General features: G+C 42.6%; 1 protein-coding gene across 33 annotated transcripts in view; it reads left to right on the top strand.

Moving 5' to 3' along the window:
- The window catches only part of GRIP1 (glutamate receptor interacting protein 1), a 598,160-nt gene that overhangs the window by 501,536 nt on the left and 73,141 nt on the right, over positions 1 to 23,483 (top strand). For 10 of the 33 annotated variants that reach the window (XM_070621989.1, XM_070621980.1, XM_070621992.1 and 7 more), the window contains 4 exons: positions 8,002 to 8,149; positions 9,973 to 10,142; positions 16,384 to 16,539; positions 17,203 to 17,358. In XM_070621989.1, the coding sequence (XP_070478090.1) occupies positions 8,002 to 8,149; positions 9,973 to 10,142; positions 16,384 to 16,539; positions 17,203 to 17,358 (630 nt within the window). The remainder of the gene's footprint in view (positions 1 to 8,001; positions 8,150 to 9,972; positions 10,143 to 16,383; positions 16,540 to 17,202; positions 17,359 to 23,483) is intronic. The other 23 variants (XM_070622002.1, XM_070621998.1, XM_070621988.1 and 20 more) reach the window with 3 other exon arrangements.

Raw genomic sequence — 23,483 nt, 5'->3', positions numbered from 1 at the left:
ATGGAATAATATATACCAATGAGAATAAATGATCTAAAACTGTTACCGCCCAAGTGGGGTCCCCTGCCTGCCGCCAAGACATGCCAGTAGTCAGGAGGCAAGGTGGTAGGAGAGAAAGGACTTTATTACAGCTTGCTAGCAAGAGGGAAGATGGCCGACTCCTGTCCGAAAGAACCATCTCACAGAACAAAGCCTACAGGCCAGTTATGTATGGGCTAGTCTCCAGGTGGGAGAGGTGGCTGGTCTCTGTGTTGGGCAGACATCTGGTCCCAGTTCCTGATAGTCCTTTGTTTTACTGGATATGCATCAGAGAATCGAGCAACACCTTATACCCTGATCTTTCAATTGCCATTGATGATGGCTATCGGCATAGGCTCTCTGCCCGGGGGTCATCATTCCTAAAGAACTCAAAAGAACAAAAGTAATCTCTTAAAGCAGCTGGGAGGGGCCGCAAAATCTACAGAGCATGTCTGGGCTAGTTAGTCAGAGGTCATTTAAAGTTACAATATAGTTTCTTTTCTACAATATGGCTTCCCTTATGTCAACCTTGTGTTGAGCCGCATCAAAACTACCCTCAACAATATGCACAAATCTCACAAACATAATATTGAGCAAAAGAAGCCCGAGATAGAAGAATACAAACTGAGTCTGTTGTCAAAAAGTATGAGAGTAAGCAATACTAACTTAAGCTGTTAGAAGTCAAGAGGGCGGTTCCCCGTGGGAAGGGGGAGCGATTTAAAGGAGCAGACGGCAGGGGCACTCTTTGATGCTGGTCGTGTTCTATTTCTAGGCCTGAGTGTGGTTACACAGATGTGTTCAGTTTATGAAAACTTGTCAAGCTGCAAACTTATGATTTATGCATTTCTCAGTATGTTTGTTATACTTCAGTAAAAAGTTTAAAAAGCACTATAACCCAATAAGCAGGGTACAAAAAAATCAGTCACGTAAAATGGGAGGGAGTGTTAAGATATTCTAAAGTCCGTGAAATGATTAGGCCAGCCTGCCGCAGAGAAGGAAAGTCAGTCACCGATCCTGCATTAGCCAAACTCCAGTTAACGTGGGACGTTCCTGCGTTTCCCTTGCTTTGGACTCTTCTTATAAAACAGTAACTTCAAGTTGACTCCTTTAACTTCCCAGGAAAATCTTATGATTCAGGGTAAAGCTCATTCAAACATGGCAGGTACACTTTTCATTGTATCAGAGTATGTCCCAAGGACCGTATTTCAATAGACAAAAATGAATCGGCGATTTTATTTGTTAAAAAAAAATTATTACAGTTTAGCTCATCTGAAAAGGGTTGACATTATTAGTAGCGTTACTTGAGTAGAATATCACTATTAGAAATGCTTTTAACCAATGTGTAAGTGGACAAGCACCCCCAGAGGTACTTTTTACCTGAAGGAACATCAAGCAGGCAAAGCCACCATTACCCTGTGGTCTTTCCGCCAGCCCCCAGGAGATTCTCATCAAGCCTGTGCCCTGAATGAAATGCAGGGCTCCGAGTGGCAAAACTGATTAACGAAATAAAAACTCCAGAGTGTTCCCCTGCAAACAGTGATCAGCGCATCTTATGTAATTCTGTAGCCCATCAATCAGCACCGTGTGCTAGGCGTCAGTCGCAGTGTAAATATCTTAATGACGGAGACGCTTTAACCATGAATAATTTATATCTGTATGCTCCATTTTTCTCAACCATGCTTCACTGCAGTGGGATAAACTAATCTTCTGTCAGGGATGGGCTCTTGATTGTTTCTTCCGGGGTTTTCGTCTGTTTATTTTTCTCATTTTAATACACTCCATTTTTGTCTCTTGCACTTTCTTAAACGAGAGTGCCCCGTTCCTCTGCCTTGTCTGCCTGCTTTTACTTGTCCTGTGCGTCTTATTAGACGTCCTGGACTAAAGCCAGGCTTTTGGACTCCTGCTGTTCATACTCTTCCTCTGTGAATGGAATTGGGTGGCAGCTAGGGAAACAGGCTTCATACCAAAGGCAGGATGCGTTTCTTGATGTTGTGGTGGGGAAACATTTATTATGGAAAGCAATTGCCAGAAAAGGCCAATGGCCAATTAAACGTTAGGCTTGGTAGGTCTCCTTCTGTGATGCAGAAAGTAACTGCCGCATGGGTGATGCTGGAGAGCAGTATTTGCTAAAACAGTTTTGTTGTTTTCCTAACGCCCATTAAAAGAAAGGCACCTGAGAGACATTCCAATCAAATTCTCTCTCATCTAATCAGCTCATCGCACCCATGCCAGCTCACCCTGCCCAGCCTCCTCAGGTCCCCTGGGTCTCAGTGTCACTGCCATTCCCTTGACACGCGCCATAGATGTTGGGTAATAATAATCGCCTTTCTCTAGACTCTCGCTTGTGGACAGGCAGCTTCAGCTGCCTTCTGTGGATCTTCTTCCATGCTTGAGTAATTCTAGAAACCTGGAAATCACATCCTACTGGATAACCCAATATTTTTTTATAAGCACTTTGACCCTGCTATATTAAAGATTTCGTTGAGGGGAAATTGCAAACATTTTGTGTCCTATAGTTAAAAAAAAAAAAAACTGGAAACTTCATGAGGTTCAACAGATGAAGTTTCCCTAGTGAAATCAGGGAGTGGTACCCTGCCCCCAACCTTCCTGGCAAGGGTTCCCAAGGGGCTGCTAGAAGGAGCATAATACATTTTCGTCTTCAAGTTCCCAGTACCCTCTGATATTCCTGACACAGAGCTAGCACTCAATAAATGTACTTTAAAATTCATGTTACGGGCATGACACCTTAGCCTGCAGACTTAGAGAGCCCAGTTCTGTGGGGAGGCAAGGTGGGTAATCTTCTATCCTGGCAAGAATCTAATTAGGCTTCTCCTGCCTCCCGGTAGTACCTTAGTCCCGCCTCTGATTCATCTGATGTCCAAAACGTGTGGATGTGGTCTCAGTCATGTATACAAAATGCCAGCCCTCCAGGGTCTCATCACAGGGGACTTTCTTAAATTGTCTAATATCCAGCTTCTGTTGGAACCTAAGTGAGGGAAAATATGGCTATCTATGAAAGATCCCCAGAGAGACATCCAGTCTGTCTACCCTAGGATCTGTCTTTAGATTAAGTTACCACCACGTTAGCTTGTCCCATTATAGGGACATCATCACTAATTTGCATTTTAATCTAATGCCTCAACTTTGATCAAGGAACAACCCTTGGAAACCACCTCTGTGTTCTATTATAAAAATGAGTTGAGGACATTACCCACTATATCAGTTAGCACCACCTATATCTAAAACCTCATAAGAGAGGTATCTTTTAGAGATCCTGCTAGAAGAATCTTTATTTCCACCATAGGGACCAGTAGACCTCCTCCTTTTTAACAGTGAGAACTACATAGTTGACCATGTTTCCTTTATCGTCCTGGTTTCCACAAAGTTCAGTCATATTTTTTTTAATTGAAGCAAAATTCACATAAGATATAGTTAACCACTTTAAAGTATACAATTCAGTAGTATTTGGTCCATGCACAGTGTTGTGCAACCATCACCTCTGTCTAGTTCCAAAACTTAAGCAGTCGTTCCTTATTCCCTCTCCCCACAACCCCTAGTAACTACTAATCTACTTTCTATCTCTATGGATTTACCGATAACTCAGAGTCATTTTTGCAATTCTTTATATTACATCTTTTGTTTAAAGCAAGCAAGAAAGGTAAAGTCATGCCCTGGAAACGTCTCACTGTGAAAGCTTCATATCATGTGACAAGTGTAGGAAGGTAGATCACCCATCAAACTCGCTATCGACAGGATGCTGCTGTTGTCGTTGACATCTCTAAGTCTGAGGTTTTCATCCCAGCTTGATAAATGTCAGTTGTCTGGAATCACTTCCATAGCCAGCAGTTCACCTCTTCCACTCGTTAGTAGGGTACTGGAATCTAAATTAAGTTATTGTGTATTTTTACAGAAAAAGTTCATTAAGCTTCCCTAATGTTCTGATTCCCTCTAGGCTCTTACTTAGCTGACATTGCTGTTTCTCTATAGATCCATAGACTGTCAGGGCTCAAGAGCGTTTGTTGAAGTCCCCTGATTTTACAAAGAAGAAAATGAGTTTTAAGGCAGATGATGGGTTGGGCCACGTGATAAGTTGACAGAACTAGGACCACCCTCAGGCCTCCAGCCTCAGCCCAGCTCAGCATCACACGGCCTCTTCCTTTGACCAGGACTTTAAATGTCTCTTCTCAGCATTTTGAAGTTTTCTACTTCAGATTTTCAAAGAGACTCATTAATTGCACATTAGCCTCCCCCAAATGGCAAGCTCGTACTTGTTCCTTCAAAGCCTTAATGGGGAAAGTGCTACTTAAAGAGAGAGACTGTTCTAGTTTCCATTCACCAGAGCAGCTGTAGGGACGCTCTCCGCCTCTAAATTAACGACGGTAACAGATCGGGTACCCTTTCTCTGTGCTTCTTGATGTCCCTGTTCCTATCATTTCTTTCTACAAGAAAAAATTTAATATTCATTTTCCATTATAACTGGAATATTAGAACCATAAAAGAATATGGTTTTTAATACTTTGAGAAATATAGAGGCCAGGAAAAAAGAATAGTAATGTGAGAGTTCATATTTAAACAACTTCCACATATGCTAATGAGCACTTTAAAAACTCTGATTTTTGATCATGGTATACTGCTTTTCAGAAAAATGAATACCTATGGTGCCAGCCTGGTGGCATAGTGGTTAAGTTCATGCATTCCACTTCAGTGGCCTGGAGTTCACAGGTTTGGATCCCAGGTGTGGACATAGCACCACTCATCAGGCCACACTGTGGTGGCATCCCACATAAAATAAAGAAGATGGGCACAGATGTTAGCTCAGACACAATCTTCCTCAAGCAGAAAGAGGAAGATTGGCAATAGATGTTAGCTCAGGGCCAATCTTCCTCACAAAAAGAAAGAAAGAAAGAAAAATGAATACCCAGCATGTGTACTGGGTAATAGTTTATTGTGGTTTTATAAAATTTACATCTGCAAATACCTAGTTATAATAATTGCTCCCTAGAATAACAGTTCAAGTAAGATACATGGGAGGAACAGACTCAAGTGAAAAGACCTATCAGGATCTAGATTCAGCTGGTACCAGAGACCCAAATTCATAATACTAGCTTAAATATGATAGAAGTCTATTTTTTGAGAGATTAAGCAATCTCTGGAGCTATGATTTCAGGTACTGAGACTTCCTCTATCTTGTGGCTCCATGCCGTTGTCTTCATGGTTGAAAGGGCTCACCAGTCTGGGCCCACATTGCAACAACAAGAAGGGGGAATGAGGTAGAGGGGGGCACAGCCATTCTTTTTAAGAGCATATCTAGGACAGGGCACATCACACCTCAGCTCACTTCCCACTGGCTGGAACTTAGTCACATGGCTGCACCTCACTGCAAAGGAGGCTGGGAAATGTTGTCCTTAGCTGGGCAGTCCTTTGCTCAGCTAAAATTTAGAAAGCCTATTACCAAAGAAAGAAGAGAAGTGGGATACCAGGGAACAACTCTCAGCTTCTGTCATTTGTAAGAGATTAAGTGATAAGCAACAGAGAAACTTCATTACTTTCATCTGCTAAACCAAATAAATTTACCTTTAGACCTGAGAAAATCACAAGGATGAATGTATGGTGTTATCACCTCACAGACCTATCTTAAAGTCCAGCAAGCCTAAGGGAAGTGATTAGTCCTTCTAAAATTATCTTTCAAAGTTCTATAAAGATCACGTGAGAAAAGGCCCCGCTAGACTAGTGCTCATGGGAGGTTCGACCTGAGCCGGCGAAGACGTTGCTGGGGAGCATGCTCAAGGAAGAGGAGGAGGGTGGACCTTTGCCGGTGGAGCTGGGAGCGTCAGATTCCGGGCTCTCAGCTTAGCAGCGGAACTTTGACTCTTGGAGTTGAGAGGTGGGCAGAATCAACTGCCCTAGTGAAACGGGGGCTGCAGGGACTGGCCAGAGTTCTTTCCCGGGGGTCCCGGTTGGGCAGATGAGGTACAAGCCACTGTTCCATATGGCCATGGGGGCCACTCCCTGTAAACTCCAAGGTAAGAGTAAGGCAGGACCCTGGGCAGCACCATGAGCAAGGGAGGCACTGGAGAGGAACAAAGCAGGTGAGGGAGAGGAAGGAAGAGAAGCCAGGATGTTGTCAGTGGCCCAGGTCGGGGGAATTAACACAGCAAGGTGAGCGAGACCAGAGAGTAGCAGCCACCATAGAGGTAGGTTCATGGGGAAGTTATAGCCATGACACCCCAGAACCAAAGCTTCTCTGAGTAGACTAAGAACTTTGGCTCCTCCCAGCTCTTATTAATGACACTCTGCCCTGCAATTGACAGAAAGAGATACAGACCCTAATGGTCTCTTAATGTTTTTTAGGACTAAATTATTTCAGTATCACCAATCACTTAAGAAACATAGTACATACAAGAATCCTTCACACTGGAATATTAATGTTGTTGGTGTGAATATTCTCAACGTTGCCTTATTTAAGAAATTTCTTGTTTCATCTTGAGCGGAAGATGGCTCTCTCCCGTGAAACTTTCGGCTTTGTGAGTCAGTGCATACTGCCCGAGCGTCAGCAATAGGAATACAAATCTCCTAGTTCACTAATATCTGAGTGGTGCCTTGGTGATAAAGACGTAGTAGCAGAAAGACAAGGTTGTATTGATGAGGTTTCAAACACCAGAGCAGTAGGAAACCAGAAAAATATTACAGAGCAATGTACAGACTTGAAAAGTGAGATGACTTCAAGGCTTGAGGTCATAATATATCAATAATAATAATGCTTTTCTCTGTGTATAGCGCTTTGTAAATTACAAAATGCTTTAACTATACATTGATCTCACTGTAATAAGCACTGAGGAAAAGATACCATTTATAGGTAAGCAAGCAGACTTAAAACATTTTAATAACTTGTATAAGGTACCATGACCATAATATTGTGAAAAGGAGAATTAAATGCAGGTGTTTTAACCCCATGTTCAGGGCTCTGTCCTGTGTGACCCCTGTCTCTCCTGAGCTTTCAGCGATGCCATGAGTTTCCTCATTTGTTCATGCATCTACTCAACAACTATTTATTGCACACCTCCTATGTGCCAGTCATTATCCCAGGCACTGAGTGATTGACAAGCCAGTCTCTGCCTTCTCAGCAAGCTTGCGGTCTGGCCAAGGACAGAGGCACGTAACCCACTTGCTATTGAAATAGTGAGGTGTGTGCTACAACAGCAGGAGTATAGCAGGCTGTGGGAGCACAAGAGAAAGGCATCACCCCAAATCAGAGGAATAGATATCTACAGTGAGTCCCTAAGGGTGAGTAGGAGTTGAAGGAAGGAAGAGTGTTCCAAGTCAAAAATAAAGCATGTAGAGAATAAAGTCACTCCTGAGGGGCAGGTGACCCTAGATCAGGTCCAGGATAGGGAATGACCCAAAGGATTTACAAATTCAATTTCGTGTACACATTTCTACTATTTGGCTAATTAGAGACATCATCCATCCAATCCTCTCTCCCTTTCTCCCTCTTTCCTTCCTTCCTTCTTCCCTCCCTACCTTCCTTTCTCCCTCTTTCTTTTCCTTTCCTTGCTTCCTTCCTTCCTTGCTTCCTTCCAGCCATCCGTCCATCCATCAATTCTAGGTGCTAAGATGTCTGTTGAATTAATTAATTTTTAAAATATTTATTGAGAGACCTAGTATATGCCAGGCACTGTGCCAAGTGATGTAGAGGCCATAAAGATACACAAGACATTATCCCAACTGATGCGAAGCTTAAAATTTAATTGAAGAGAGAAACCTGTGCATATGTTACCATAATACAAGCAGGCTAGAACAACTGTCCCAAGAGATGCCCCGAGAAGTTACCGCCGGCTGTAGGATGTTGTATGGAGGGAAGTCTGAGCTTCAGTGGTAAAATTAACAGAGCAACATCAGACTGAACATTCTCCATCTTTTTGGTGTGTCTGTTTGCTTATTTGTTTTATTTTGTTTTGTTTTCTGAAATTTGTTCTTCTGTAGATTCTGTGGCTACAGCATCCGGGCCACTACTAGTGGAAGTTGCCAAAACTCCTGGTGCCAGCCTTGGGGTTGCCCTCACTACCTCGATGTGCTGTAACAAACAGGTCATCGTCATAGACAAAATCAAATCTGCCAGTATCGCGGACAGGTGAGTGTTGTAGGAAGGGCCTGCTTTTCAAAACGCATATGTGTTAAAAATATATAGATAAAAAAATATATATATACACACATACACATGCATACACACACATAAACACGGGATAAAAAACAGCTCTGCTGTACGTTTATACAAGTTTCATGTAGGGAAACAAGTTACCACTCTAGAGCTTACACGGTACCTGCCTTATTGGCCGCCCCGTGATGTAATGTCTCCTCATCCACATGTTTGGTGTGGCCTTTAGAAATGGGGGAAAAAGTCAAGCAACTGAGCAAGTTTCCTACTGTGTCCCAGGGTAACAGTCTGTTTCTGGTGTCGGGTTACTAAGCAGATGTTTATTATGTTCCATGCAGAAAAGTCATGGGTTTTCCTGAATTGTTAGCAGTTAAGCCCTGCCACCATAAAATCTTATTTCTTTTTTCTTAAATAAATAAGACGTAATTTGTCAAATTGTGCAGTCTTTAAAGAAAGGTCCTATACTGTCATAGTAAGTTAATCTAAGGGTTTCACGATCTTCAAAGGTTCCTGAAAACATCGTTCATTCCTGTGATATAATAAAAACAAAAGTCCTTTTTCCTGAATTCTTTTTCCTAATTAATATTTTAGACTTACAAGGTAAGAAGGGGGAAAAAGAACTACCTGACCACCTAATGAATTATTTTACAGCTCCTAAACCCCCCTCCTGTAGCTGAAGCCCACCAGCTGTCTCCACGTGGATTTTCTGTTTAGGTGGAAGGGGTGGCCTGAGATGCTTTGTCTTGAGAAGCAGACTGTTCTCACCGGGGCCGTTTTTAGACGTCCTCGAATGCCCGGTCTGCATGTTTCCAGCCCTCTTCTCCGTATGCCCTGGCCCTGCCTGGTAACCCCCCGACTGGATGCAGCATCCCTGTGGTGGTCAGTCTGCAGCTCCACGGTGGTCCTGCCCTGCGCTCAGCTTCCACAGGGACAGCCGTTGGCCCAGGGGTGTTCTCCAGCCCGATGCTGCAGGCTGCTTTAATCTTCCCCCTCTGTTTTTTCCCATTCCGCAGGGGGAAACCAGTTTAAGGAGCTGTCCGCTTGACTGGTATGTGGGATGCTGACTGCTGTGTTTGCTTTTCTCAACTCATCCAGTAGCCAGGCTCTTGAGTTCAGCAAGATGTAGCAGCTAGCCCCTTCCCACCCCCAGCTTTCCCATTCTCCCACCACGCAGGCCTCATTGATTACTCCTCTGACTCCTGCATAATTTCCATCATCATCGAGAGCTTTTGTACTAATCAATGTTTAACTCTAGAATAACAAAACACGATGCTAAAGAACGTTGATCTGGGAGCTTGAATGGAGGATTCTGAGGAAGCTTAGTTGAATCTGCCCCAAGTTATTCCCATACACACATAAAATAGTCGTAAACGACCCTATGCCAATGCCGCGAGTCACATCTCAACATTCTGCGCATTTACCAATTCACGTTTATAAATATAAAAACCTGGGACGGAAAAACACAGAAAAAAGTCAAGGGGAAACATTTTCCTGTTCTTCCCTCCCCTCCTGCTCACTCGCCCTCAACTTTTGGCTCCACGACCCCAAAATAATTTTTTTTTTTTAAGAAGGGCAAGAGAAGAACATTTCCTTGAATTTTTCTGTGTTTTCGACAAGGTTTTACGTTCATATTCATACCCAAGGTACTTAACATTTGACAGATGGCGTTTCCTATAACACTCCAACTTTTCCTTGTTTTAAGTAAATGAAAACTGTGTGAAATTTTAACTATGAAGGTCGTGGAAGTCACATCCCAAAGAGGAGGGACTTCACGTGCGGAGTCTTTCTCTTTCCCGTAGATGCGGGGCGCTGCACGTGGGAGACCACATCCTGTCGATCGACGGGACCAGCATGGAGTACTGCACGCTGGCGGAGGCAACCCAGTTCCTGGCAAACACCACCGACCAGGTCAAGCTGGAGATTCTTCCCCATCATCAGACCCGCCTGGCCCTGAAGGGCCCTGACCACGGTGAGAGCATCTGTCTGGATAAGTGTCTTTCTCTTCGTTTTGTGATTACGGCTTCCTCCAGCAGAGTCAGAAAGCAGAGGGATGCTGAGCTTAATTCTGCTGGTATCATTTCTTTTCAGAACAACAGGGTATTGTTGTCTGCTCTTCTTCATCTTCCAAATCTCTCCTTCTAAGGCACATGTAGTTTACTTGAAATGCTCAAATGAAAGAGGAGGGAAGAAGCATTAGAATGTTTCAGAGGGGCCAGCCCCATGATGTAGTGGTTAAGTTCTGCATGCTCCACTTCAGCGGCCTGGGTTTGCGGGTTCAGTTCCCAGGGCATGGACCTACACCACTCATCAGCCATGCTGTGGTGACCCACATACAAAATAGAGGAAAATTGGCACGGAAGTTAGCTCAGAGTGAATCTTCCTCAACAACAACAACAACAAAAGAATGTTTCAGAGAATTTCCAGACTAGTACTATCTGATATTAAAAAAAAAAAAAGAAAGAAAGAGCCTTTGGTGCAAGTTGAGTATGGAGAGGAGGGAAATAATTTGACTTCCTGTTATTCATATTGAATTTCCACTCTACTTAAAGAACAGTGAAGGAAAAGAGTAAAACTTTCACTTTTTTTTTTTTTTTTTTTTGCTGAGGAAGATTAGTCCTGAGGTAACATCTGTGCCAGTCTTCCTATACTTTGTATGTGGGCCACCACCACAGCATGGCTTGACAAGGGGTGTCTGTCTGCACCTGGGATCTGAACCAGTGAACCCAGGCCACTGAAGGGGAGTGCGTGAAACTTTAACCACTCAGTCCCAGGGGCTGGCTCCTCACTTTTTTTAATAGTTATAAAGTATGTATTAATAGCAAACCCTTCAAATATCTGGGGGTAAAAAAACCAGTTGTAGGAAGGGTTGACTTTCTCTATGTTTTGTCTGTTTGCCAGAGTAGTTTTTTCTTAGGATGGAGAAAACCTTTCTGAACAAATAGCTTTGCTGAGAGTCAGGATATTTGACCACGTGTATTCAGTAGCAAGTGTCAGCTGAGGGAATCTGCGTGTCCACTGTCTTTGAGTTCACAGATGTGCTTGCTGAGTACATAATTATATACCATGCACCTAGGCATCTTTAAACAAAACCTGGTACACGAAAAAGGACTTTGAGCCCGAAATCAAATGAAGAGAGACTCTCCGTGGGGTCTTTTTTCCAACCCCTCCTCCCTCCTTTTCCTTAAGCCAAACGCCCTCCCTTATCCCTTGAAATCGATTCCTTGAAGCCTCAGCAGTGCAGTCAGGGGCCCTGGAGAAGAACTTGCTGTACGTTTAGAGAAAGAGAACAATCTTCTCTGGCGTCGAGATTTTGCTGATAAGGCGGTATTTGTATTGTGTGTCTCCCACCTTCTAAAACACATTGCACTTTCCCACAGTTTGGGGAAAAAAAGGAGGGACAGATAATTCTCATACTGAGAGAGTCAGCTGGATGCACCTTTTTTAATTAAATGGAGCTTAGACGGCCTCAGAGCTAATGAAAATCTCTGGTACAGCATTACCTTTATCAGATTTTAATTTTACACATTCGAGGAGAGCACTGATGCAGCCTGGGCAGGTTATGAAAAGAAATTCTGCCTCATTTGAATAGAAATGATAAGGCGCTCCAGGAGGGAGCAGGTCATGGGCGTGCGCACCGTTCCCACAGCCCCCCACACATGCTGGCTGAGGCGAGACTCCTAAACCTGTAAGTTTTCTTCTAGATTAATCTGAAGTCATCACTGGATCTGCAGTGCAGTTGGTGTAGGCAGGCACACTGTGTGGTGCCTTTTCAGCATCAGATTTTGCATAGTAAATTCTGGTATCAGTGAATCAGAAATGTGCAACAGACCCTTTAAAAATGCCATCGTCTTTGGCAACCTCATTCCCCCCCCTTTTATTTGCCCTGTATACAAATCATAAATAGTTCAAATAGTTTCCAACTCATGAAGTATTGAATATTTTTACCTGCCAAGAGAATTTGAGGAGATGAATTTGTGTACTGAAATGTGTGGAGACCAAGAACAAATTCTTTTTTCTTCACTGTGGAAAACCTGATGTCGTTTGTGATTTTCCGGGGAGTTGGGGGCTCGTGATTTAAGTAATTCTGGTTTCCACTTCTGACACTATCATCCACTTTTGCTGAAAATTTTCACCTTCTTCCTTGTCTGGCATACAGGAGTAACCCTGCATTTGACGTTAAAGTCAGACTTGCATGTCCAAGAGGAAATAAATAGTGGCTCCTCAGCATAATTAATTATACTCTAAGAAGGGAAAAAAATACCAAAAGATTTTATGGTGTTTGTAATTCTCAAACTTCTGTTGTTATATGTAGTGGAACTATCTTACATAGTTTACACTTTTTCCACAGAAAGTTCTGGTCATTTTTCCAAGATTTCTGACGCCTGAACAGCGTCTCTCTCAGCCCATGGGTGGGTGGAGATACACCATTTCCTGAATTTTGCTTAGCAACAAAGCATTCACCACAGTGTTTTCAGGGAAAGACAGAAATGGGTACATCCTCTGGGAATAAGAGATTCACCGTGCCTTTTGCTGGTAAATAGCAGCATTAAAAAAACCAACAAGAATGAGTTTTCAACGAGCTTAGAAATTGTTCCCACTGAAGGTCTTTGGGAGACATAATCAAATTGAAGGAAACTGAGACTTTGGAAAAGAAAATGGGAGCAGAAGCACGAGTTTTGATACAGTCAGCCCGGGAGGACGTCATTGTGAGCTCCGGGGGCAACCTGCAGAATAGCGGGTGTCTGCGCCCTGGGACCTCCTGGACTGGGCAGGAGATACAGGGAGGGCAGAGATCACACAGCACCTCCCTCCGTGTCAGGTGCCTCTTAAGACTTCATCACTTCAGCAGTGATGGAATGTTGGGAAAAGCATTACATTTTATCTTCCTGTTTGTTTATCTGTAGCAAAGGCTCAGGAACTCCAGTAGGAGGCAGTGTAGCGTGGTGGCTGGTCAGGTGGTGGGGGGGGACTCTAGAGTCAGACTTCCAGAGCTTCAGTTGTGGCTTCACCACTTGGGGCCTTAAGCAAGTCATCCAACTTCCTGTACCTCAGTTTCTTCATCTGTAAAAGGGGCGTTATATTAATACCTACCTCCTCGGTATACTTAGAGCATTATCTGAGCTAGTCCGTGAAAAAACATTTAGCACAGTGTCTGGTGTGTAGCAAGTACTCAGTAAAAGTTGGCTGTTATTATGGGAACCGTTAAATGAGAAAATGCACTGTGCGTGTTCTTCACAAAGTGAAAGAGTGTGCCAACAATGTAACAGCTTATTTTTACCCCCTGAAATACTTGCCTAATATGTGAGTATGAGTACACTGCCATAAACCGAATAGATTTGGAGTGTACATTCAAAATAGGCAGTAGCCGTCTTCTCTGGCTGACGTTATTTGTTGAAGGCCTTTTGTGTTCAGTATCCATGGCGTGCAATTTTGTGCATTATCGTATATCATTTTTGTCTCAATTTTTTCATACGTATGAAGACTTAGTCCCCAGTGATAGATCGAAGTCCAGGTAAAGGTGATGACCGGCATTTCACCTGCCTGCAATCATTGGCACAGTGCTGGGCACACAACCAGTGGGCAATAATATCTTCTTTATCAATTTGTTGATTGGGTTTGACAGTCCTAAAAACTGTCCCAATAATTTTCAAAGCCCTCCATAAAGAACTCGGTCCGAAAGTGAGTGTAGAATTCTGACGCCCACTCACTGTACTTCGTTTGAAATGTGGACAGTCCTTTGTAAAGAGTGCAGTAGAGCGGCTGTGGGAGTACATTAGCCAGAACCAGTAATGACTGCATCTTGCTGAAAAGTCTTCTTGTCCGTCCTGAAGTAAAATGAGGATGCTAAAGAGAATCCGTTAGGGACTTCCCTTGCAACACTCTTTTATCACAAGGGAAATGCTGCTGCAGTGTGAACGTGGACACTGCGGCTAATATTCCTATTGGTTCATGCATTCTTTTATTCACTCGGTCATTCATCAGTCATTGTGTATTAGGCATTGTTCTAATGCGGTGATACATCTATGAGCAAGACAGCAAAGTAGATTCCTATTCTCATGGAATTCTAGTATAGAGAGACAAACATTAAAAATATATTAAATAAACAAAGCCATTTCAGACAGTAATAAGTGCTAGGAAGAATATAAAACAGTAATGGGATAGTGTGGGAGAAGGCAGCTACTTCAGCCATGGAGATTGACAACTTCTCTGAGGAGGTGGCACCTGAGCTGAGACCCGAATGATGAGAAGGAGCCAAGCATGCACACAACTGAGAGAAGAATATCAGAGGCAGAAAGAATAGCAAGTGCAAATGTCCTGAGGCAGGAAGGAGCCTGGCTTGTTCTAAGAACAGAGATAAGACTCGTGTGACTGAAACAGTCAATGATGAGGAAAGTGATAGGGCGTGAAGCTGGAGAGAGAATTATGGGTCGCTTTTGATTCTCTTTGTAATTGTAACCCATTGAAGTGGCTTAAGTGGGAGTGCCATAGTCTAACTATCTAGTTAAAGACCAGCCTAACTGTGTTGCCGATGCTGGAAGGTAGGTTGTAGGAGATGAATCGGGGAGCCATGGCTGAAGGTGTGGCAGTGGTCCAGGTGAAGGGAACTGTGGCTTGAAACTAGAGTAGTGATGAGATGGAACCCAAACCAGAAACAGCAGTGGGGTAGGAGGAAGCGCCACACACTTCAGGACCACAAAATCATGGTGGCTATGAAACTATTCTGCAAATTTCTGAGATAACTCTAAACATAAGTGTCCAATGTGTGGAATTTGTTGAGATACATCTCTTTCCTTTGAGAGAGACTTTATTTTTTGGCAAGTAGGTAGAATCAATACTGTTAATGATTACTCGTTTGTTTGCAGTCTTGTCCCAGCAGCATGCTAAGCACCGATGTGCGGCATTCTCACAGTCTTCCCGGGGCTAGCTGCTTTCATCATCTCCATTTGACATATGGGGAAACTGAGGCTCAGAGAGGCTGAGTAACTGGCCAAGGTCACACTGAGAGGAAGGGCTGGAGCCAGAAGGCAACCCAGTCAGCTCAGCCGCAGGATCTGGCCATGCTGGTGCTTCTGTTCCATGCGCTGTCTCGTTCCAGAAAGGCTGCCACGTACGTGGCCAATGGGGCTGATAGCACAGATGCTAAAAACTTAAGCCCTTATCTAAATGACCCTCCTTTAAATACTTAGGATATTTGACCTCCCTATGTGAATAAATACTGTTCAATAAAACACACGTCAGGCATCTAACATTAGCATCACAGCAGTGGAAGTTCATATGTTATTTTTAACTCTTTAAGACTGTTGAATGAAAAATTTCACATCAGACATAGTAACAAACGTAATATTGCTCATCCTCCAGAACTCAGGGTAGAAAATCAAATCTAAACAATATTGAAATTAGAATGAAAACACAATATGCGTCTTTTTTAATCAAAGAGGATGCCAAAATTTTAAAATAAACTTTATTAAAATTTTACGGCATCTTAAGGAAGCATAAGAACATGTGAAATATTTTAAGAATTAGCTATTTCTTTCAAATGTAAATACATTTTTTCAACAATACAAAAAAAATCGTAAAATATGTGAAGACGTTTATCTTCTCCCTATTAGGATACGGATAAGATTCTGATATTGATAGATGATTAGAGTGGTTTATTGTTGGAAAAAATCAAGTTCAAGTGAGGGATCCTAGTGTAATTAAAATGTCAAAGCAGTAAATTGTGGCGTGTGACTGGTAAGCCGCTTGAATGATGAGCCCACGTGATTTATTACTTCTGCTTTTCTTGTTCTCAAAACAAGTGCTGCTAACTAGCCAGGATTTGCAAATCTTTAATTACTAATTGTGTGCCATAGCTCTTTATGGAGTTGACTTTTTAAATTTAAAAAAAAAAACATGTTTTTAATCTCTGCTGTGAAGCACGGGGGAGATTAGAAATTGATTCAATAGTCATCTTAAAAGGGGAAAAAATGGGCTGGGGAATGACATGCATTATTCTTGGGAAGATGAAGAGTTTCCATCCCTGACGTTAATCATCTGTTTTGCTGACCACTGAGAAAAGGGCAAAGCCAGTAGATTTCTTTTTTATTTTTTGCAAGCAGCTTTCATTTTTGTTATACTTTTTATTTGTGCAATTCAGTTACTTTTTTCCTCTTTTTTGGTTCTTTGTTTGTTTGTTTTTCTTATTTCTCATCATCACTTCATATGGGCAGTGAAAATTCAGAGGAGCGACAGGCAACTTACGTGGGACTCCTGGGCCAGCAGCCACTGCAGCCTTCACGCCTGCCATCACTATAACACGTTCCACCCTGCCCGTGGCAGTGTGCCAGCCCTGCCGCTCCCGCCAGCGCCTCCTCCAAACAGCCCTCGTAATGTTCCAGCCTTTCTCCTCCTGGCCTTTTATTTAATTTGTGTTCTTCTTGCTTCTTCCTCATTTAATTCACACCGTATTTGCCTTCATGGTTGTTGTGTGCTTTTTTTATAGTAGCAACTTATCATTTCTGACATCTCCTAAGTCTTTCTCTTTTCCATCAGAAAGCGTTTGTCGTTAGGAAAGGATGTAAATGTTCAGAATGCTTTATATGTGGTCAGGAAATAACAGTTCAGAATATTACACAGAGTGCAATGTTCTCAGATCTTCTTTGTGTATGTGGAATCACTTGTGCAATTCATGTCAGAAAATATTTATGAAAATGAGATTATGTATCCGATGCATCATGGTGTTGTTTACAGAGAAACCTGTTTTAATGTTGGGATTTTTTTTTTTTGTCTAAAGCAAAATTGATGGAGCCTGTCTGTGTTCTGTTGTGCACATGGGGAGCCTGCTGCTCCTCGGGCGTTGATGGGCTCTCGTAACTCAGGTTCCACAGCACTGTCTCTGTGGGCTCGGAGACCTGGTCTCTGTCTGGTTGGGGTACTTACTAGCCATTGCTGTGCATCACGTGTGTCTTTCTGGATTGTTACTGGTTGGCACGTGCAGAGGCTCACACCGCACCTAGAATGCTCTGTGCCAAGTCTCCACTCTCTTACAGCAGCTTTGGTGTCTTCATCCTTCTCTCCTACCTCCATGAGTGCATACAGCCTGAGTTCCCTGAACATGGGAACTTTACCTCGAAGCCTCTACTCCACTAGCCCACGTGGAACCATGATGAGGAGGAAGCTGAAAAAGAAAGACTTCAAAAGCTCACGTAAGTAAAACATTAGCCAGTAATGCTGTTTGGCCTGGAGAAAACATGTGGGCTGCTTAGAGTCTTTGATATTCAGAAACCTATAGGAAGAATGTTTTACAGCGCCTAAAAGATCAGGTCATGCCAAGAGGCTCACAGCTCTGTGCCAAAGACCACCGAAGTGATGTCCAGTATCTGTGTGATGACCAGAGGGAATACAACTCAGACTGAAACGTTGGTTCATACTACCTTTGCCTACGACTTTTATTTGAAACTTTTTCTTGCTCTTTTGTTCTAATAAAATAACCAAAGATATGATTTTTCCTCTAAAACTTCTTCCTTATATTCTGGTTAGCTTTGGACGTAAAACCTTTGTTTTTAGTTTCTTACTCTAAAGTAATTTTTTGAAAACTATGTCCCCTTTTTGATAAATACAGTAATCTCTTGCATTGGTTTAAAATTATTGTAAATCTCGTGTTAAATTTTATTTCATGACCGTCCTCCCCCCCGACAAAAAGCAGTAATAAGTTTCAGCATGCCTTTTCAAACTGTATCTCCTTCCCCAAGAGTCCAATACTTTCCCCAGGAACCTACCTCGTGGAGAGTCACTGCTCTAACATATTTCTGTTGCCCACTCCAGCCTTATGAAGACTGGAAGGATGCTCATCTTTATAACAAGCATCCTGAAGTCTAAGAATTTCAGCTATGATTCTTGGAAATACAATCTTCTGGGACAGCAACATAGACTAGACAGGACTAGAAAGATGTGGCTGGCTACTTGCTTTTGGATAGCTGGTTGTACACAAAGAAAAAAAGGGTAATTGAATGCTTTAACAGGGAAGAAACACAAATCACTCTTAAATTTTTTTTTTCTGTTGGGGAAGATCATAATCTCTCAGCATAATCACATAAGTTTTGGAGTCAGAGAACACCTATCTTTCCAACCCAATCTAATCGTGGTTTAGAGAGTCTGAGTATTTCTTGTCCTATGTGTCCCTTTTGGTGGCTGTGCTTGTGATTCCTGTAAAGAAGCTCCAAGAAAATAGGGTCTCTTTCTTTGCTTACCATGAGAATACAATAAGCAACACCCTTAAGTTACCCAAATAAAACCAAAAAACCCAGATACTTCAAGGCTGGTAGTGAAGAGAGAAGGTTCTTGGGAGAAGGGGTAGTTGAACCTATTGGCTCTTCAGCTTATTTACTAGAGATTCATCTTTGCAGGTGAATCTGTCACCAATCCCACCAGTGCCACCTCAGTGTAGGAGGCTAGCTGTCACCATACTGGGAAATGGTCTTTTCATGTTACAGGAACCTTAGGGCTTCCCAACAAAGAAAACCATTGCAAAAGATAGGGCCACCACTGTGGTGTATTCAAGATTCTGACTTGCATATCCTTTTAAATATAAGGAGATTCGTCATCTTTAGTGTATGTACATGACAGTAAATTTAAACTTAGGAAAATAGAAGGAAGGTTGAGTTTAGTTAAAATGAAAACAAGGAGTTTCTAGAATCTCATGTGTTTCTTAGCTGATGCTAAGGTAAATTATTTACTCTTGGAAGAAACTAGTTAAAGGCAGCATAGTGAACTGGTTACAAGCCTGGACCCTGGAGCCAGGCTGCCTGGGTTCCCATCCCAGCATCATTGCTTTCTAGCTGTAGGACCTCGAGCAAGTTTCTTAAGCTCTCTATGACTTGGTTTTCTTAGCTACAAAATGAGGATAATTATAGTATTTACTTCATTGGGTACTTGTGAAGATTCATGAGAATATATATATATATTCTTACCACCAAAAGGGACACACAGGACAAGAAATATACCATAGATTATGATGAGTATTTATACATCTATATCCGCATATACTCTTCACAATTATCCAATGATGTAACTGCTATAGGTCTATATACGTCTTTGTGTGTGTGTGTAGATGCACATATAAAATATGCTAGAATACCACCTGGTAAAAGTAAGCACTATCTAATTGTTAGCTATTTTGAATAATTTAAGTGTTAGCCATTATTATGCCTGAATCTGAATTGTCACATATGAAAATCTGTTGACGTTGCTCTCAGATTCGGGCATTTTTCACAGTGGTTACACTTTGGAGTAACACACAGACCTTGAGTCCTGCCTGTAACTCCTTCAGGGTTTGTGGTGGACATTCGTACGTGAAATTTTCTACATGGAATGGCTTCATGTGCAGCACTCATCATTGGCAGGAACAGGCTAACAGCCCTCAGCAGGGAAGAGCAATTAAAAGGAATTCATTAGTGTTTGTACTTCTGCTTCAATGGCTGAACATTTGTTTGTGCGAGACGAGACTTGCTGTGTTGATTAAGAACATTAGTGTCTACAAATAAATGATAATATGTTTGGCTATCTCAGGTTGATATTTACACATCTTGAATTTTGTAGTAGGGAGCAAAGCTGAGGCCACACTGTCACTGATGCCCGTAACCAGCTCAGCAACTCTCTCTTGTATCAGCACGTTATTCTCCAGCAGAGTAGAAATATAAACAGAAACCTGGTCCAAGAAGTTTCCAGCTATTTGTGTTTGCTGTAGACATTAGCCACCAGAGCACCACTGACCATACGCCTACCAGAATGTTTACAAATGGGTCTCGGGAGATCCTCTATTTTATATTTTAATCAAACAAGAAGGTTCAAAACTGCTATGAACTTTTATTCCCACTTCAGAAAGGCCTAAAAAAATGATAGTATTCCAAAATCAGAAAAAAAAAGTGAGGATTTAGTCTCCTTTTTTTTTTTTTGCTTTGGGTTGGTGTGGTCCCGTTACATGTAAAGGTTTTCCCAAATAACTGATAGTAAAAGTTTTATTGCCGCTCTCACTTTACCACGGTTTATTTCACTTTATTTATGTCTTTATTCTGTACCACCATTTGTTGCCCCTTTTCTCATACTTCTGTTTCTATAGCAACCAGGCCATTTGTATGGATGGTGAATCATGGCAAAGTCACAAATATAATAAAAAGTCTCTTTGCGCTATTGGTGATGAGCTGAGGCCAGAACCTGCAAAACAGGAAAAAAATGCTCACATATGTCTCTAGTACAAAGGAAGGACATGGCCAGAAGAGGATGAAATCTTCTCACAGAAATATTAAAACATTCTGTATCATGGACCCAAAGGGGAAATAGAAGTCTGTCATGACGTGGTACAAGGATTAAAACAGGAGAGGGCCGTGTTCGTTTCACAGGGAGAATGAGCACCTCTAGCGCTAGGCTTTGAGGAGTGTCACCGAGCCCTGGAGGGTGCAGAGGCATGTCCCAGAAGGCATGTTCTTGTCACCCCTTCTGGAGTCTTACTGACCTTTCCCCAACTGCCTGGGCTGCCCGTTTTCCTGCTGCCGAGGCCAATGCTCCTTCCAGAAGCCCGGCCCCCCTGTGATGGCAGTGTGATGGAGCGGTGGGTCTGGCCAGCTCCCCCTGCTGTCTGCTTCCCGCTCCTGGACACAGCCAGGGTAGAGACTGCCTGTTCCCGGTCCGCCTGAGCTGCAGCAAAGAGTAGAAGTCAGAACACGTTCCCAGAATGGTCTTTGCCTCTTTTGTTGTCATCACTTACTACTAGGGAGGGCAACATTGAAAAGAGCCGAAAGGAAGAGAATGAGAAAACCTAACAACTTTTGCCCCTTCCACCGACCCCTGAAAAAAGAATGGAAGACAAAGGCAGCTGTTGGTAAGCTTTTCTAAGTGACCATGCACAGAGCCCTTGGAGCCCTCGCAGGGGTTAGCTTAAGATCTGCGCCTGCCCCCGTTTGGAGAAGGGAACTGTTGGCCGCCCCACTGCGCTCCTGAACCGGGTCACGTGGTACCCAATGTGTTGAGTCCACAGCAGGTCGACCCCGATGTGGAACAGTTTAGTGAGATGGAGGTCTTCAATTACAGGATCAAATAGTAACAAACACAGTGTATTAATAAATCTTGGAGCTCTTTTGTTCTCTATACTTTTGAAATGCATTTTATGTCTGACAGTAAACCTCACAGCCTTCTAAATTAAGAAAACGTTTGGCAGAGTTTTAAACTCTAGGAGTTAATGAGCTGTCCTGGGGTCCCCTCCCTTGCTTACACTAGGAAAGACAAGAATTTACAGAAACACAGGGTCATTTAACCTGAAGGGTTGTGAACAGAACCTTCCAAATGTGAACGGGAATGGGACAGAGCAGAAGGGGATCCTGGACACGACGTGCACACACCAGTTAGCAGAATTCAAACGCAGCATGTCAGCAATTTGGTCATGTCCATCTTCACCCGTGAGCGGAAGTGGGCACGCCTCAGGCCAGGGCTAGTGCCCTGCAGGACTGTTTGCTGCTGGAGAGAGAAGTCATCATACGGATTTTTAAACCACAGGGTTATAATTCATAAATCACCTTTATTTCCTTCTGCTGGTTGACCACATTAATGAAGCACGATAATCAAGCCCATCTTTTTCTCCTCCGAGTAATATTGGCTGTTTTCTCTTCTGACTCATCATCTTTCAATCTACAGTTCAGGTTTTTCATATCTAGTAATAATTTTCAAGACTTTAATATGTGTGAGTAATCAGTACATACAATTTTAAATGAGATTTTACTGTTTCAAAGAACAGATGCCAATATGTCAGAGGACTTTCAGAGTTAATTGTAAAATCCTAGATTATTTAATAATCCTATATTTATTACATAAATCATAACTTTATATAATTATAACACCAATGTTTAATACATTTTTAATCCTAAATTAAGTGTTCTAATGATTTCTATCACTTCAACTTGCCTCTAGGTAGAGTTTATAAATTTAGTGATTCCCACAGTGAAGTAGTTATTTGTTCTCAAAACCTTCTAGAGGATTAAATTCCTCAACTGTCTTCTCTGTTACAAAAAATATAGTAAGTCTCTCTTTTGAGAAGGTTTTCACTATGTCTAACCTAATCCCTCCTATTACTCTTAAATTGACCCATTGCTTCTTGACCTTTCTTAGTAGAGAGGGTACTCAGCTGACTTTGTTTCATAAACAGTTTATAACTCCAATTCAGTAGTCCAAAAATCTACACCAAATTGAGATTTCAAATGAAAAATAAAATTAATGTGAACCTATAGAAAAATTCACAGAAAGCATTCTTATGGAAGCCCAAAAAGCTTCACCTAGAACGTGGAGTGGAAGGAATCTGCCGAATAGGTGATGTAATATCGTATTCCCGCCTGCTAGGAGAACTCACTGGGAAGACCTCTGACTCTCCAGATCCTTACTGGAGGAAGTGGTGGCTGCTGGTGGTTTTGTGCCGCCAATAAAATGTGTGATCTGGAGATCAATCAAAGTACAGTTGACATCAACAAAGGCACACTAGGAAATGTGATCTGAACTAGCCTGTGATGCTCCATGTGTGGAACTCTGGAATTCCAGCCACCCCCTGTGAAAAGCTTAGGCTTGGAGGCTGCCTTCACCCCCACCGCAGGCCGCTCTAATCTCACTGACGTGAATCCTGCTGAGATGGAACAATGATGGTGCTTCTTCCGAAGACATTTTTCCTTACTCCTCCTCGACAAATGACCCACCTCACCATCCTCCGCCACACCAGCTGCAGTGCTGAAATGTTCCACGCCATAGAAAGACTGGGATCCGAAAGAATGACTTCTAGTTCCTTAACTCAGCAGAATCTACACGAAATGTTGCTTCCAAAAGGGAAAATGCAGATGATATCACAAAACTTGATTCATTCCTCATTCACTTAGCATTCCCTGAATGTTCCAGGCACTGGGATTTCAGAGATGAAAAGATCTGGTCCCAGTCTTTAGAGAACTAAGGGTCAAGTGGAGAGATAGGCAGGCAAATGAAAACCCCATAAATGCTGAAATAGGACCACGTCTTAGAAATGTGGAAATGTAGAAAAGTAAGTAACTGATTCTGCCTGGATTAGGCAGAGAAAGGGACAGTGAAAGCCCAGAGCAAGGACAAAGGGGCAGAGGACACAGTGTACGCATGGACGCAGAGGTGTGAGAGCAGGGCCGGAGCACGCAGCGCATGAGGAGAGCAAGAGGCACTGAGACTCCCCGGGCAGGAGGAGATGAACTCACGGAGGGGCCTGTGCGCTCTGCTAGAATTGAGGGTTTGCTTCTATAGGAAATAGGGCGCCACAGATAGAATCTTTAGAAAG

This window comes from Equus przewalskii, chromosome 5, assembly GCF_037783145.1.
Source record: "Equus przewalskii isolate Varuska chromosome 5, EquPr2, whole genome shotgun sequence".
NCBI lineage: Eukaryota > Metazoa > Chordata > Mammalia > Perissodactyla > Equidae > Equus > Equus przewalskii.
Note: the sequence above shows the minus strand (reverse complement) of the source record. Positions and strands in the feature narration are given on the sequence as shown.